This window comes from Oreochromis niloticus, linkage group LG3 (assembly GCF_001858045.2).
Source record: "Oreochromis niloticus isolate F11D_XX linkage group LG3, O_niloticus_UMD_NMBU, whole genome shotgun sequence".
NCBI classification, from domain to species: domain Eukaryota; kingdom Metazoa; phylum Chordata; class Actinopteri; order Cichliformes; family Cichlidae; genus Oreochromis; species Oreochromis niloticus.
Genome location: NC_031967.2, coordinates 43,443,202 through 43,458,748, shown reverse-complemented (window position 1 = coordinate 43,458,748; position 15,547 = coordinate 43,443,202). Strand labels below are relative to the sequence as shown.

General features: G+C 38.2%; 2 protein-coding genes across 4 annotated transcripts; both read right to left on the bottom strand.

Moving 5' to 3' along the window:
* Positions 1-1,459: 1,459 nt before the first annotated feature.
* On the bottom strand, positions 1,460-8,139 carry LOC109194191 (uncharacterized). Of its 3 annotated transcripts, none has more exons than XM_005464653.4 (12): positions 7,732-8,139; positions 7,236-7,420; positions 6,393-6,530; positions 4,857-4,995; positions 4,435-4,609; positions 3,725-3,860; positions 2,772-2,915; positions 2,577-2,629; positions 2,427-2,495; positions 2,072-2,131; positions 1,846-1,959; positions 1,460-1,740 (listed from the first exon to the last, which is right to left on the bottom strand). In XM_005464653.4, exons 1-12 carry the CDS (start codon positions 7,852-7,854, stop codon positions 1,727-1,729), a joined length of 1,350 nt encoding a protein of 449 aa, XP_005464710.1. In that variant the 5' UTR covers positions 7,855-8,139; the 3' UTR covers positions 1,460-1,726. The 3 variants fall into 3 exon arrangements, with proteins under 3 accessions (XP_005464710.1, XP_025757279.1, XP_005464711.1); XM_025901494.1 differs by having other exon boundaries at positions 7,236-7,443; positions 7,732-7,805; XM_005464654.3 differs by having other exon boundaries at positions 6,393-6,525; positions 7,236-7,443; positions 7,732-7,805.
* Positions 8,140-10,641: 2,502 nt separating this feature from the next.
* On the bottom strand, positions 10,642-15,065 carry LOC102077243 (uncharacterized). Its single transcript, XM_025905016.1, has 9 exons — positions 15,054-15,065; positions 14,485-14,662; positions 13,933-14,074; positions 12,402-12,545; positions 12,254-12,306; positions 12,096-12,170; positions 11,789-11,839; positions 11,558-11,671; positions 10,642-10,664 (listed from the first exon to the last, which is right to left on the bottom strand). Exons 2-9 carry the CDS (start codon positions 14,594-14,596, stop codon positions 10,642-10,644), a joined length of 714 nt encoding a protein of 237 aa, XP_025760801.1. The 5' UTR covers positions 14,597-14,662; positions 15,054-15,065.
* Positions 15,066-15,547: the final 482 nt, after the last annotated feature.

Sequence of the window (15,547 nt, the reverse complement as noted above, 5' to 3'; positions counted from 1 at the left end):
TAGCTCTTAAAAAGCAATTGCTTTTGTACATGGGTAGGACGAAAAATTGAGGTAATTTTGTTCTTTTCTTTTTTGTTATTTTATATAACAATATGTCTTGGTCAACACAATCACAGCTGCACTGTGCCAAATACAAATGTAAACCACGACCAAGTCTGTCTGACTGAAACCACTTCCTGCAGAAAAATTTGGCCACATTTGCGAAAACGCTAATATGAAACACTCTTAGGTTTCTGTTGTGTGATACACTTTCAATCTACATTCTCATATTCTTATAGAAGAATCACTAAATCACAGTCATTCTCTGAACAAAACAAATGTCAAACTTGCTCCAGCAAAGAATGTGAAATACAGCTTGGCCAGAAGTAACCAATAGAATTAGCACCATCTGCTTGTTTTCTCTTAATACAAGCAGTCCAAATGATTTAATAGTACAGACATTCATTTAATGTTAAACATAGAAATGAATAAAATACGCACACAAACACACACACACTGGCACAGTAGGGTTTGGGTTACCACCGATAAGCCAAGTCTGTCTATCTGTCTATCTGTCTGTCGATAGAGATAGAGATGTATTGGAACGTAACTGGATGCAGTGGCAAAAAGCACACAGCCAATGGACTCTAGAGCTGTTTCCATTTTAAGTTTCCAACCTTGTCAGAACAGTTTGGGTATGGCCCCTTCCTGTTCCAACATGACTGTGGACCAGAGCACAAACCAAGGTCCATAAATACATGGATGAGTCCTGACATCAGCCTCTTAGAAAACCTCTTTGGGATGAATTAGAATTAAGTGAACCAGGCCTTCTTATCCAACATCAGTTTCTGATCTCACAAATCCACTTCTGGAATAATGATCAAAAATTCTTACATTCCTAAACTTTGTGGAAAGCCTTCCCAGAAGAGTTGAAGCTGTTATAGCTGCAAAGGGTGGGTAGACATCATATTAAACCCTATGACTAAAGAATGGGATGTCACTGTAGTTTGTATGCATGTGAAGGCAGATGAGCAAACCCCTAAAGGTTGTATGCACTCAAAAAAATCTAAAGTGACATGCATTCAAAAACTACTTACATTTAAAAAAAAGATAATAGCTGTTTTGTGTTTGTCTAAATGATGAGATTATGGTCATGTTAGGTTTAGTGTTATCACCAGCACTGATTTCCACCTCACGGGGTTAAAAGAGCTTAATGTGTTTGTCAGCCCTAACAGCCCTGACTTTCCTTCACCATCCAGATCATAAAACTTAAACAATACACAATAAAACAACAGAACTAAAGTGCTTTTAGTGCTCAGTTGTAGCAGAAAGGTGCCATATAAGAACTTTTCTATTTCCTTTTCAGCCTTCAAACCTCAGTGCCTTACTTCCAACCATTTTCTCTGTAGATATTAAACCTTCCTCATTTGTATGTTTACATTTAAGTTTGTAAGATGTTAAATGATGAAATACACACATCTAAAGGCTGCTGTCTGTAGCTTTTATTTACAACTCTGTACATTTATGTCATGCCATCGTGCCACCACCAGATAGAGCCAAAGACTAATATCAGTACACTGGAGAGTGACATGATGGTGTGATTCTTCATCAGTAAAAGATATGCATCTATATTATAAAGTATATACATCTGTAGAAATGTGCTGTAACAACATTTGTGATATCCTTTTCCCAAGTTCTCTAGATTTTATATCCAGTTTTGTTTTTCCTTAATCTCTTTCTTCTTCCATTAGACTACTTTATCTGTAAAAATAAAGAAAAAATACTGTTTAACCACTGACTTTACACTGTTGTTTTTTAAGCCAAAATAAAAGTTAAAGTTAAGAAACAGGAGAACCTTTGACTCACAGAATGCGTGTGGACTTCCCCTCACCACCCACACCACAATGCCAACGATCGCTGCAACACCTACAGCCCCACACACAGCGCCAGCAATTTTGCCAGCACGACTGCTGTCATCACCTGCAATTATGCAAGGCAGAAGGAGAGTAGCTGAAGTAATCAAGTTCATTTTATTCATTCATTTTATACCCTGGCTGCACATTTTCAACCCATTAAAAGTATTCATAGTTACCTGATGCTTTGTATTCATCTGCCACCATAGTTGCTATGCTTAGTGTTTCTGTTTCGGTTACTGTTAAAGACAAACATATCGACATGGTGGGAAAATGGCCACATTCAGATTCATTCCAGTCCTGCACCACCACCAAGGAGAAAAGCATGCATTATTTTGCAGGTATAGTGATGGCTGAATGGCTCTGTCTTGTTGGGCACAACAAACATCTTTGTTTTGATCACTCCTAGTAGAATTACACAAAAAATGCATTTGATAACTGAACGCCACTAATGATAATAACGGGCTACAGTAACCAGACATCAATGATGCAGCCCTTTGACACAATATTAATGCTCTTCTGTGTTTGACGCACCAGTAGTCGTGCTCGCTGGAGTAGTTGAAGGCAGAACGGTTGTTGGCATAGATGTTGTGATGACTGGTTCTGAAAACATGATAATAAACATGTAAAAATAATTGATCCTACAAAGCAATGAAGGGAAAAACATAATGTGAGTGTGCTCACCTGTGCGATAGCTCACAATCACACACCGTAGCTCAGACTGATATTTGGCTGTACTGAGAAAATAAATCCAAAGCATACTGATGAGCAACTGAAATAGTACAAAAACATCAATTTAAAATATTCCAGTCCTCGTGTATTTACTGCATGATGTGCTTTTCACTTATTATTATTAATGGATGCAAATCCCACACTGACTCTTTCTCTGCCTGGACTAAGAAGCAGATGGGATGATCTTCTCCATCTTGATTCTCAGATGGCGTCCAAGTCAGGATAAATTCTCCATGTGATTCAGTGTGTTTTACAACACTGTGCGGTCCACTGAACAAAAGCTTTAAAACCCTTAAAAACACACACACAAAGGAGAGATTGATGCTGCAAAGTATCACATATAGAAATAAAAAGACCAAGATAAACCCTAAACACCAATAACCCAAAAACAACAATATAAGGTAGTACTATATTTATTCTGCCGTTATTCTGCCCTCGAAAGAAGGGAGTATTTAATTGTTTCATTTTGTTTGTCTGTTTGTTAGAAGTCTAGCATCCACAGTTTTGAAGATATAATTTTCCAGTTTTGTGTGATGGTAGATACCAAAAACAGCTGATTTAATTTTGGTCAAAACTGGGTCAAGGTCACACTATCAGTCAAATCAGTAAAATCAGTAAAAAACAAACAAACAAACTTTATATTACCCACAATTTTGTAATGTAATGTTAATTTATTTTCTTCAGACTTCACAACAGTATTCTAGGGACATGAGAACCAAGGTCGGCTAAGCATTTGACCTTGACCTTCATTGTCAGCACTCAAGGTCAAAGGTCAAATTTCAAGAAACCATATCTTTTCATTTTTTTCAATTGGATGTTGCAATGACTCAATAACAGGGTAACATCATCATATTGCAATAAAAACATCATAAAGCATTAAAGTTTTAGTACAGCCCTTCAGTTTTGGGGGAGTTACACTCTCTGAGAGCACTTGTTGCTTGTTTAATTGATTCTTGGGATTTAACGTCTTGGGCGCTTCACCTGTATTAAGTAGAGGGATCTGACAACTAAACTTTTAAAAAACACATGTGTAATGGTGGAAAAATTGTATTTCTTTGTAAGGTAAACATGGCACTCATATATGTTCTGTATTTACTCACGTGGCATTGGTTGCCTCTGCCACAATGGTAATGTTCACTGTGTCATTAGTATACATGCGAGCCCCATTGGCTGGGGTTGGAGGTAGAAACCTGGGCAGGTAAACTCCCTCTGAGCAGGATGGTGCAGGAGGGTCCACTGGAAAAAGATTTTTAGGTCATTACAGTAGATAGCTAGTAAAGTAGTGTAGCAAGCAATTTAACCTTGATATGACATTTATCAAATTTTGGTTGCTAAATTGAGACACTGGTTTGATATGTAAGGTTCCAGCAGACATATTTGAAACAGCAACATTATGTTTCTGGTCAAAACTGGCATTATATTGCACTGGACTGATCCCAAAACTGACAGAAAGTCAGAGTTGATTTGCACATGTGCAGAGGAGGGATACAGGACATATTGGGCAATACATGTTGAAGCTAGAGCTGTCAGGTAAGGGGAAAAGAGGTAGACCACAGAGAAGATTGATGGATGTGGTGAAGGAGGACATGCAGAGGGTTGGTGTGACAGAGGAGGATGCTGGTGTAGGGTGAGATGCAGGAAGATGATCTGCTGTGGCAACCCATAAAGGGAGCAGCCGTAAAAGAAAGTAAATTTAAGTGAGTTCCTCTTCCTTGCAGCACTATGGAGTGTAACATCCCTGTGCTGATTTTACTTTGAATAAACAGGATCCTCCAATGGTAAAAAGCTTTGCAAAAGAAAAAAAACCTACCCATCAGAGCAAATCTGATTGGTATTTTGCTGAGAGCCTCGCTGGGAGTGATGTTTGTCTGCACACCATAATCACTGATGATGACAGTCTTTTTTGGGAAGTCCTCCATTTCCAGCTGTACTGCGTATGAACCTTCATCTTGCCTGCTGACAGGATTAAATGACAATGTGCAAGCCTGCACAAGTTTGGTGAAGACTCGTTAAAAGTGGGCACTGTGTTTGAGTTTGAGGAGTAGAAATTTTTGTGAATTGTGGACAGAGAAACGGATGAATGGAAGAAAGGCATTTTATCAGCGCTTACCACCAGCAGTCCTTCAGCTAGAAGAGCTAAAAATTAATAATTTACAACGTTTGTCTGTTTCTGTGACTAGTTTTTACTGTAGTATCATTCTGTAAGTGTATGTGACAGCGATTGAAACTCACTTGTGAGATGGTCAGAACAGACGGTGGTGTGCAAGGATTACACTCATCTGCGTCTATGTCTCCAAATCTGCATTTAACCTTGTCTCCATCAGGGTCAAAGGCCGACAAGCTGAAGACTCTTTGACAGTTTGAAGGGACTCTGGCACACAGAAATCACATGTAGTACAGTAAATACAACCCCCCCCAAAAAATCAGCAGTGTATCTTTGGTTTTTAACAACTGCAGCTTCAATAAGGCTTCCTCCAAGCAAAAACAAAAAAATAAAATACATTTAAGGACTGTCAAGAATCACCCATTTAACCCTGTTAACATTCACCATGTCACTGGATACACTTTAAGGGTTATAGATCAGGACAGAGCTCTGATATCTCCACATATTTTAAAAATATTGGAAGATGGAAAATCCTGTAACAGCAAAGCTGTAATGCCAAAATGTGTGGTTGAAAGGTGAAAAGAGCCTTTAAAATTAAGTAGCCTTAATGTTTTGCTGGTGTCCCATTGTATGCTACTGACTTGGTTTTATGTGAAAAAAAAAAATCATGCAAGTCATATCTTATTTCCATACTTTCTGAGCAGAGTTTACGTATACTCCTTGTGCCTGTGCAGGTTCTCTTCCTCCCACAGTCCAAAGACATGCAGGTTAGGTTAAATGTCATTTATTAATGAGCTATTTGTGTGAATGTGAATGCAAACGTTTGTCTGTCTCTCTGTGTTCACTCGGTGATGGAATGACAACCTTTCCACAGAGTACCCCACCTCTAGACAAGTGACAGATACATGATGTATTCTTTTTTTTTTTTGCCTTACCACAGTGCAAACACATAAGAGACGATCATGTCCCAAGAAAGTTGCAAATACTAAAATCATGGTCATGCTTCTGGGTCCTTGTGACCCAGCATTTTGAGTTTCTTACTTTTGGTGATATTTTGTATTATGGTTTATGTTCTTGTTCATTAGTAGTCTTAGCTTGTTTTGAGTTTCTCATGTTTCTTGTTTAAGTCTTTGATGATTAGGCTTCCTGTTGTGTCTTTCTCCTCTATGTCTTTCTTCGTGTCCATGTTTATCCATGTTTCCCCAGCCCGTCATGTCTCCTCTCGCCCCCTCTCCTCCACTCCTCTGTCAAGCTCATTTGTCAATCTTGTGTTCCTTTGTTTCCTGTTTTATTGTGAAAGTCTTGCGTTCCTTGTTCAGTGTGTTTAGTTTAGTTTTCCCAGTCTCGTTGTGTATAATTCGTCTCAGCTGTGTTCCCCATGTGTTTTCTGTTGCCTCATGATTTTACTGTGTATTTAGGCCCTCTGTTTCCCTCTGTCCAGTGTTGCGTTCTCCCTCATCTGTCGTGGCTGTGTGCTTCTACATGTGTTTCTTCGTTAGTTTAGTATTCCTGAAATTTCCCTGTTTAGTTTTGTATTATTTATTCCACTCAGCAAATAAAACTGTGTTTTTGGGTTAACGTCCTGCCTATGAGTCTGCATTTGAGTCCTTTCCTGCTCTTCATTACAGCCAGTTTATGACAATAAAAACAATAAAGAGGCTTACCGCAGGGCTGGCAGGATGGTGGTCTGAGGTGATTTGTTTGGCTGATATGTGTCGAGACGAGTCCTCAGGTCCACGTTAGTCAGAGCTCTCCATTTCTTTACCTTGTTTTTGGTTTGAATCCAGTCACCGCCATCTAATCTTTGGGGTTTCACAGAAGGTAATTTGTTTATTTTCTATAGTACTCAACTTATACTAAGACCTTGTACAACATATACTAATTAGTATACATCCATACAAGAAATTCTGATGGGGTATTGTTATTAACCCGCCGGGGGGGTGGGAACCTGATGGACACTTAATGTTGTGAACATGAGAATTAGGTGATGTAGGAGTTCAAGGTTAAAGTACAAGTTTTCAGAAATCTTGTAAACACAAATTGATGTATGTAAATAGATTTTTGACAAATAGCAGGCATTGACGTATGATCATGTTTCAGGTAAGACTACACTGTATATGAAAAAGGGTTTATATACTCTATTAAGGTGTGATGCATGTGTGTTTTGGACAAACGTGCAAGGAGGTACGTGACATTTGATGCATTGTTAATTGTTGTTTTTGGTTTTTAATGTGTGTTAACTAGAATTCTTACCCTGATTGCCACGACTAGGGAGAACATAGAAATCCCTTTTGTGTTGTGTCTGGCAGGACATCTGGCATTAAATCAAAATCAAATATGCAGTGCTACCTGCAGCCCAATGTAAATGTGGGAGGAGATGACAGTAGCTCTGTTACATAATCTGATTGCCTCAAGTTAAGATTAGGGGCTGGTTTGGAGTTATCAGCTATGATAATTTAGACCTGAGAGGATTAAACATTTCTTTTTTTATCTGATGTGTTACTGACCGTAGCTGAAACACAGCATTGCTGGAAACCTCCCGAGTCATGACTCCTTCCCTCTGACACCACTCTTTGTCCTCCTCATCCACAATGCTCAGCTCCACACTCTCACTACCACAGTCACCGCTGACACAGCTCCACGTGTCTTGATCGGTGCATGAGCGAAAGCTCAGCTTGTAGTGAAAGACCACCTGTAATATTGTAACAATAACACCTGTTGTGATATTATAAAGAGGCCATGCACTGTTCAAATAAAGTCAGTGCTTTTAGGAGCCTTTTGAAATGTCAGTGAATAATAATTAACAACAGCAATGCCAACAACATATCAAATCCTTGGCTTAGAGAGTGCAGTAAGGATTGCACTGTGGGTTCACACTGTGTTGTGCACAGCAGAGAAGTGCTTGCCTTTAATTCAATCCTCCTTAAGTAATGAGTAAAAATCTGAGCCCCTGTTTCAGACTAAAATAAAGAGTCCTGGCATTAATGTTATAGGTACACCTACCGTGAGGGAGCCATTATGTGTCTTGTCTTTGGGGGTAAAAGTCATCACTGTCCCAAAGAAATGGTTAGCCTGAGAACCAAAGAGCAGCAGCAGTAGAAAAAGGAGCAGCATGTTTATATCCATAGTTGTGATCAGTCAAACTGTGCAGCCCTAAAATAAAGTTTAAAATAGAGTAAAAATAAAGTCCTTGACCCAGTAATGTATGCCTCTGAAATGAAACAAACAACGTGTGTTTCTCCCAGTACTCCTCCTACTTTTGTCTCCTCCCTTTACAACTATAACTATAACACAGTTAGGCTGTAAACTGAGAGCAGACAAACGGAGGCTGTCTGTTCAGTCAAGGCTTCATCGTACAAGCATGACTTTTCTCTTGATCCTGTTTACTTAGAGTTAACTAACTTTTTGCTCTAATCAATCTGATTTTGTATTGAGGAGCCCCACCTTTAAAGTCCACATGTCTTTCTCTCCCACTCTCTTGTTTTTGACAGAGTAGCAGTGGAAATATGATATGTGGCTTCTGCCATTCATGAGCGTGAGAAGGAAGCAGAAGGGTGTGCCAACTGCTACCACCATCCAAACATTCTGGCACTGCAGGAAGCTGACTCACCCACTTTTACAAGCTTTAATTATTCCCACAATAGTGCTGTGATTATGTGCAGATTTACTCTTAAATCATGCAGTCTGATTCAGTGTGCACTACTATGTTAAACAGCAACTACACATTACTTATAGGTCCTAAAGTACTTTTTCTATCTTTATGTAAGACATTCCATTTCATTTGTATGCAGATAATGGATTCTGGATTTTCAGGCCATTCTCACTTGCCTGGGTCTAAAATGATGCAGTTTTGTCTCAGCCACTGCTCTGCCACAGTTAGGCTCTCCTTTGGCAGTGGTGCAACCCAGTGGGAACCTCTGGGAATGGAAAGTAAAGTCATCACGAAAGTGCCAATAATGGCTCAGCAGCACATCAGACTACAATTAAGTGTAGCTGACAAAGATTGAGTGTGTAATGTTTTCCATTGTGAGGTGATTATACAGGTGATATGGTGTATTTTGAAGCTGCCAGCTGACTGTAAGTGGTCACCAAACTAGTTATAAAGCAACCCTTTGAAAGGTAATGAGATCTTAAGTTCCTTGCACAGACTCCCATGATAAATGTCCAACTTAACACCAGGAAAAAGGAGCCAGTAGGCATCATTTTCCCAAAGATGGTGCAAAACAAAACAAAATTGAAAAGCAGCAGGAAATTGACTTAACTGTGCTATTTAAATTGTAAATAGCACAGTTGTCAGAGTCGGCCTAATGTTTTTCAAATGTTTAAGTTGGGGGAAACAAGCTTTTCCCTTTTTCAAAAACAGCTGCAACATTTTAGTACCAAGGAAATGCTGGACACCAAACTGGAGCCACAGATGTCAGTGGCTATTGGAGGACCTGGCACAAGAATTTCAGCAGTGACTCACATCTGCCCACATATTCTGTCTGCCACGATCTCTTTCCTATTTAAATTTCTCCAACATCTGGAAGACATGCTTTGTAATATTTAGCTCTGGAATTTGTTAAAATGTGGGTTGGTCTTCAAAAGGCATCAGAACAGAATTGGCTTCACGTTGTATGAAATGAGGAACAATGGAAATAACTTTAGTTCTCTAGTCATCACTTTTATAGTCACCCACATTAAAACATAGTATGATGAACTTAGACTGCTTTACTTAGGATACTTTTTAGCCTTTTAACTGCAGACCTCTGAGGGGGGCGGGCAGTCCCTAGACTGGAAAATGACAGACAAAACTATCCAATTGTATGTTAACTAGAAAACGTTTGCTCTGCTCCAAAGAGCTCCAAGAATAAAAAATGCTGCTCTATCTGCAGAACAATCCCTCATATAATTGATACTTATGGTACAACTTGCTGGCAGCATTCCTGCATGTTTGGCTTTGATATAAATGCTAGAACCTTTAGCTGTTGGCATAGGTGTGTCTTTATTTATCATACTTACAGTGTCTCCATTGTGAGCAGACACATACAGACATGTCCATGTATGATCATGTACAAACTTGCTCTCATGTTGCCAGGCAGTGAAAATAACTAGTTGATAAATATCTGGTCTGATCGGTACATGCTGACCTCAGTACTGAGGTAGTTTTTAGTTGAAGAACCCAAATATTAACATTGTCAGTGTGTAATCTACCACAGATGTGTCAAACTCAGTGTCACTAAAGGCAACACTATGAAATGAGAATCAGAGAATGAGTTAAAATGTGCACAGAAATTCCCTCTCTGGTGGAAAAGGTTTGGTGCACTGAACACTGAATAAATAAGGAAACCAATAACATAGGTTCAAAGGTCATTGTCATAAAATGCAGTCAAGGAGTTAATAAATGAAAAGCTCCTGTTGATAACAGTTCAACAGGGACTACTGTGAGTGTTAGGATACCGACAGACATCAATGTTGCCATAACATGTAAATGTGTTAATCAGCTGAGAATCAATGACAGCTGCACCAAAGTATCCAAAGAATACATCAGTGAGCAAAATGTTTCTTGAGCTAGAGGACATGAGGCTCTTAAACCAAAGTAATCATTTCAAAGTATCCGTTTCATTTTTTTGAGCATATATATGACTTGTAAAGAGTCTGGACTGCCCAGAAAAGTTAATGATAGACAATTTGTCAGGAAGATTTAATGATGACAGTGAATTAAATAATTCCAAAATTATCTGTGTATTTTTTTTTAAAGAGATACAGATAACAAATCCAAAAAATGACAAAGAAGTTCACATAGGAAATAGAAAGATCTTGTTAAGGCCAACATGAAATGGTACATTTCCTCATTTCAAGCATCTAATATGATCTGGTATTCTGTTCAGTTCAATTCATTTTTATTTATACAGCATCACAAGAACAGGTGCCTCAAGGTGTGTAAGGTAGAGACCCTACAATAATACAGAGAAACCCCAACAATCAGATGACCCCTTATGAGCAAGCACTTGGTGAAAGTGGAAAGAAAAACATGTTTTTAACAGGAAGAAACCTCCAGCAGAACCAGGCTCTGGGAGGGCTGGGAGGGCTGGGAGGGCTGGCCATTGCTGCAATCAATTGGGCGTGAGTGGAGGGAGAGCTGGTATCTTCTATCGTAAATAAAATAATTTTTTTACTGTTTATTTTTTTAACAACTGTGAGCCAATTTGGGATTAGGATTATGGTTTAGAATGTCCAACATAAAAATGTCCTCAGCGAAGATCGACTAACAAAAAAACCTCAGTGGTGAGAAATACCCACCCTCTTGCAACACTACATTTTGTACCATATTGATTGAATATTTTCATATTTTTTGAGGTTTTTAGCTCTGATGCATGACGTTTTACTTTCACATATTGTCTCTGTAGATATTTCCTTTTGCCAGTATTTAAATTTTTCTCTGATAAAACAGAGTCACCAGCATCTGGGGGAGTCTGCCTGTAGCTTTAATGAACAACCTTGTACATTAATGACATCATTTCACCAACAGATGGAGCCAAAGACTCAAAACAGTTCATTGACCATTTATGTGAGGCTTTGACAGTAAAATGCAGATCTGCATTATATAACATTTACATTTGTAGAAATTGGATTGGGACACAAGAAGCGAGCAGCTGAAAGTAGCTAGAAGACCAGTGATATCCAGATTCTACAGGTTTGTTTTTCCCATCTTCATCCAAAGCTCCAACTTTTTTCTGTAAAATTCAAAAACACACCAAAAAGACAGGTGAACCACAGCCTTAAATAATGTGTATCATCAGAAAATCCTTTTAAAAAGTTTGGAAAAGTAGCAAATGTTGTGACTCACAGAGCACAGGAGAACTTCGGTTCAAAGCCCACAAGGCAACGCCAACAATGGCTGCGACGGCTCCAACACCAAACACAATACCAACAACTTTGCCAGCACCCATGCTGTCGTCACCTGTATGTAGAAGAAGGATAAACATAGAAGCTGACAATCTTTAAACTGCTTTTAAGCTCAAACAATATTTCCATGACAGCTACACACTTTCAAGCTATGAAAAATAATCACATTTACCTGATCCTGTGGACTCATATAGCACCTTCTCCTGATCTTCTGTTTCATTTACTATTAAATAACAGAGAGATGTAGTGAAAGATGTGGTAAATCCAAACATCAAACATGAGATTTTACTTCAACACATCAAACATCTAAAAGAATCTCATGTTGCAAAAAACCCCAATATGACAGGAAGTACAATTGTTAACCGTCTTTGTGCCACTGGTTATAATTAATAACTAATAATAAGAGTTTGAACTGCCATCATGATACAGGCCTTTGGCAATATTCATGATCTGCATCAGCTCCTCTATATTTCACGTACTGAACAGAAGAGTGGTTGTTTGTTCTGGGGTGGTTGAAGGCAGAACAGTTGTTGGCAGAGGAGTGGTGATTGGTCCTGAAAATATAATACACAAATATGTTAAAATAAACAGTTACAGAAATCATTGAAGGAAATGTACATTTTTGAAGTTTACTCACTAATTTGAATGCTCACAATCACACAGCGTAGCTCAGAGTGATACTTGGCTGTACTGAGAGAAGAAATCCAAAAAAAGTAATTAAAAAATGAAACAGTACAACATATATCCATAAAAATGGTGGTGCGAAAATGTTTAAACCATCTGACTTTAACTCTGCCTGGACTACGAAGCAGATGGGATGGTTTTCTTCATATTCACTGTCAGATGGTGTCCAGGTCAGGATGAATTCTCCATGTGATACAACATGTTTCACAGCGGTGTGTGGTCCACTGAACAAAAGCTTCAAAACCCTTACAAAAACACACAAAATAGAGATTTGGCATATACGGGTAAATCAGAGTGCAAACATCAGAATTACTGCAGACTGTTTCATTACCGTTCTTTTTATTGTATCATTTTACAAAAAGAAATACATCTTAAACAATATGTTCAAAGAGGAAACGAGCAAGCAAAGACAGCTCTCCATCAATGCCTCTGCTAAATAATTTTCCCGTTCCTGCATCTGATTTTTTCAAACACATCTATTTATTTATTTTTGACCTGCAATTCAAAACATTCTACATTGCAAACAAAAATCAAAGAAAAAATGTCCTGTACTGTCAAGGCCATCATGTAGGGCTTCTATGTAGCAATGCAACATAGGTGACATTGCATGGGTAGTGTAGGGTGATCCAGATCAAGTTATATCCCAACTTGCCCTTTCTTGGGTAAATTAAATGTATATTTGGTAACCTAGATGGACATCAAAATTGGCCTTCCCATGACTCACTGTGAGGTTGTAGAACCACATGGATTTTGTCCCAGCTAATGAGCAAAGATCAGGTTATGTGGCTGATATTGACATTATTGCATCTGGCCAACCAATAATGACCTAAAGTTTGTCAGAGTTCAGTGTCCCTCCAGAATTTAAGAAATTGGGTTTTTCACCCCGACCTACTCCCACTCTTGTGGTCATAGCATCAAAACTAAGAGTAGTAATTTGATTAAACTCATGTATTATATAGTTCAATAATTATTCTGCATGTTGAAATTAATCTTGTTTGTTCTGGATTTCTAAAATGTTTTTATGTCACAAAATGGTCGTACCATATTTGAATACATGCCCTGTTCACCTCAAACTATTACAGGTGATGGATTGGATGTTGCCACCACTTCATGTACGACTTTACAGAGATCCAGTGAGAAATGCAATTTTTTGTTTGTTGGTTTGTTTGTTTGTTTTTTAACTATAATTCTTATTGTTGTTAAAATGTATTTAATAACTTAATGTTTGCAATTTATTTATCTATCTTCAGTAGATCTAGACATCAATTTTACAATTTTTCCTCAAATGTGACTACACAGGGATGTACTTCGATATGTGCATTATATTTACTAAAAGTATATTGTAAATCAAGACAAATGTTCATGAACGAATTCTTTCTTAAAGTTATGTTTTTCATATAGTTTTTATAAACACAATTTTTTGGAAAGTAATGTATATCCTAAACAAGCAATGAATCATAAATGCAGCGTTACTGACTTTGCTTTGTGCAATGAAAATGAAAAACACTGAAAAGAGTCAGAGACGTTTAAAAAAAAGGTTCTATATTATGCTCACACACACTCTAGGAGAAAGTTTGAAACAAAAATATTCTTTACATATGCCAGTGTTTTGTGTCTTTCTCTTTAACTCACATGGTGTTGGTTGCCTCTGCCATAATGGTAATATTCAATGTTTCATTAATATAGGCCAACAGTTGAGCCCCACTGACGGGAGTTGGAGGCAGAAACTTGGGCAGGTAGGCTCCCTCTGAACAGGATGGCACAGGCGGGTCCACTGGAACAAAACAAAAATGTGGCATATTAAGTTAAGATCATATTAGTTAGTGACTTAATTAGGCAAGCTAGGATTTCAAATGAGATATGATTTTGAAACTTATTTCAACAACAAAAATATAGCCAACTAGCTGTAAATGTAGCTGTATGTGCTTCAAATGTAACAATGTTGGAACTTTGTGTGGGTCATGTATTGCTGTGTTAGCTGGTTATTGTGCACCCAAATGCAAAGCACTTGAGTCAAGAGTCATAAGTAGTGCAGAAATGCAAATCAAAGACCTACAGAGTAAGCATTTGATTACTGTTATGATGTCAGATGATTGCAGAAGAATGAGATGATCCACAGATCTAGACAACTGCATCTGTAGGAGTTTTCATCCAGGACTCTGAAGGACTGTGAAATGGTCCTACCTATTAGACTAAATCTGATTGGTATTTTGCTGAGAGCATCACTGGGAGTCCTTGTTGTCTCCACATCATCACTTTGATGGAGAAAGATGGTCTGCTTGGGGAAGTCCTCCATCTCCAGCTGTATTGCATATGCACCTTCATCACTCCTACTCGCAGAATGAAAGGTCAGTTTGCAAGACTACAGGAGAAGGAAACACGGAGAGAAACCAGTTATATGTTTATAAAGCTGAATTTGTTGGGGTTTTTTTTAAGAAGAAGCCATTTTGAAATAGTTTTGCTATGGCCATTTTTAGGACATCTTTGAAATTGTCAGAAATTGGAAAGTGGCATGACTACGAGTCAAAACTCAATAAAGTTTGTTCTAACCCACAGAGGTTGCAGCAATGACCCCAAATCTATATTTGGGGGAGTAACCTTTCAGATATATGTGAGTTATTACTGTATTTTATAGTGACGTAGAGTTATTCATTATTTAATTAGATTAAATAATGATTTAGATCTCAGAAGAATAATAACGTATTAACTTTGTGACAATTGGCTTGTGTCAGATGAAAATGCTTTTAACTCACTGGTGTGATGGTTAGAAGAGATGGTGGTGTACAAGGATTACACTCATCTGCTGCTGTGTCTCCATATCTGCATTGAACCTCGTCTTCATCAGGATCAAAGGCCAACAGGCTGAATTCTCTCTTACAGTTTGACGGAACTCTGGCATCGAGATATCACAGGTCAAAAATACTCACCTAAAAGGTAGAACTGTCTTGTGGTTTTATTAAAAATAATGTGTATTGGTACTTAATCCCTGGCCAGTGAATGTATTTCAGCACACTACATGTTACATTTACTTGTTTTGTTGCTCTGCAAAATGTTCTGAAATGCATTTTCACCCGTTTACCATACTAAAGGCTACAGTCCCAAACAATAACACAAATCCCTACCCTAGTAAGGAAACACGTGGGATCTATTTTTCAGTTCCTAGTTATGAACACAAAACCAACAAAGATGAAAAACCAGGACCCAGATCCCCAAAGTGATTCTACTTTAGAAACATGAAAAGATACAA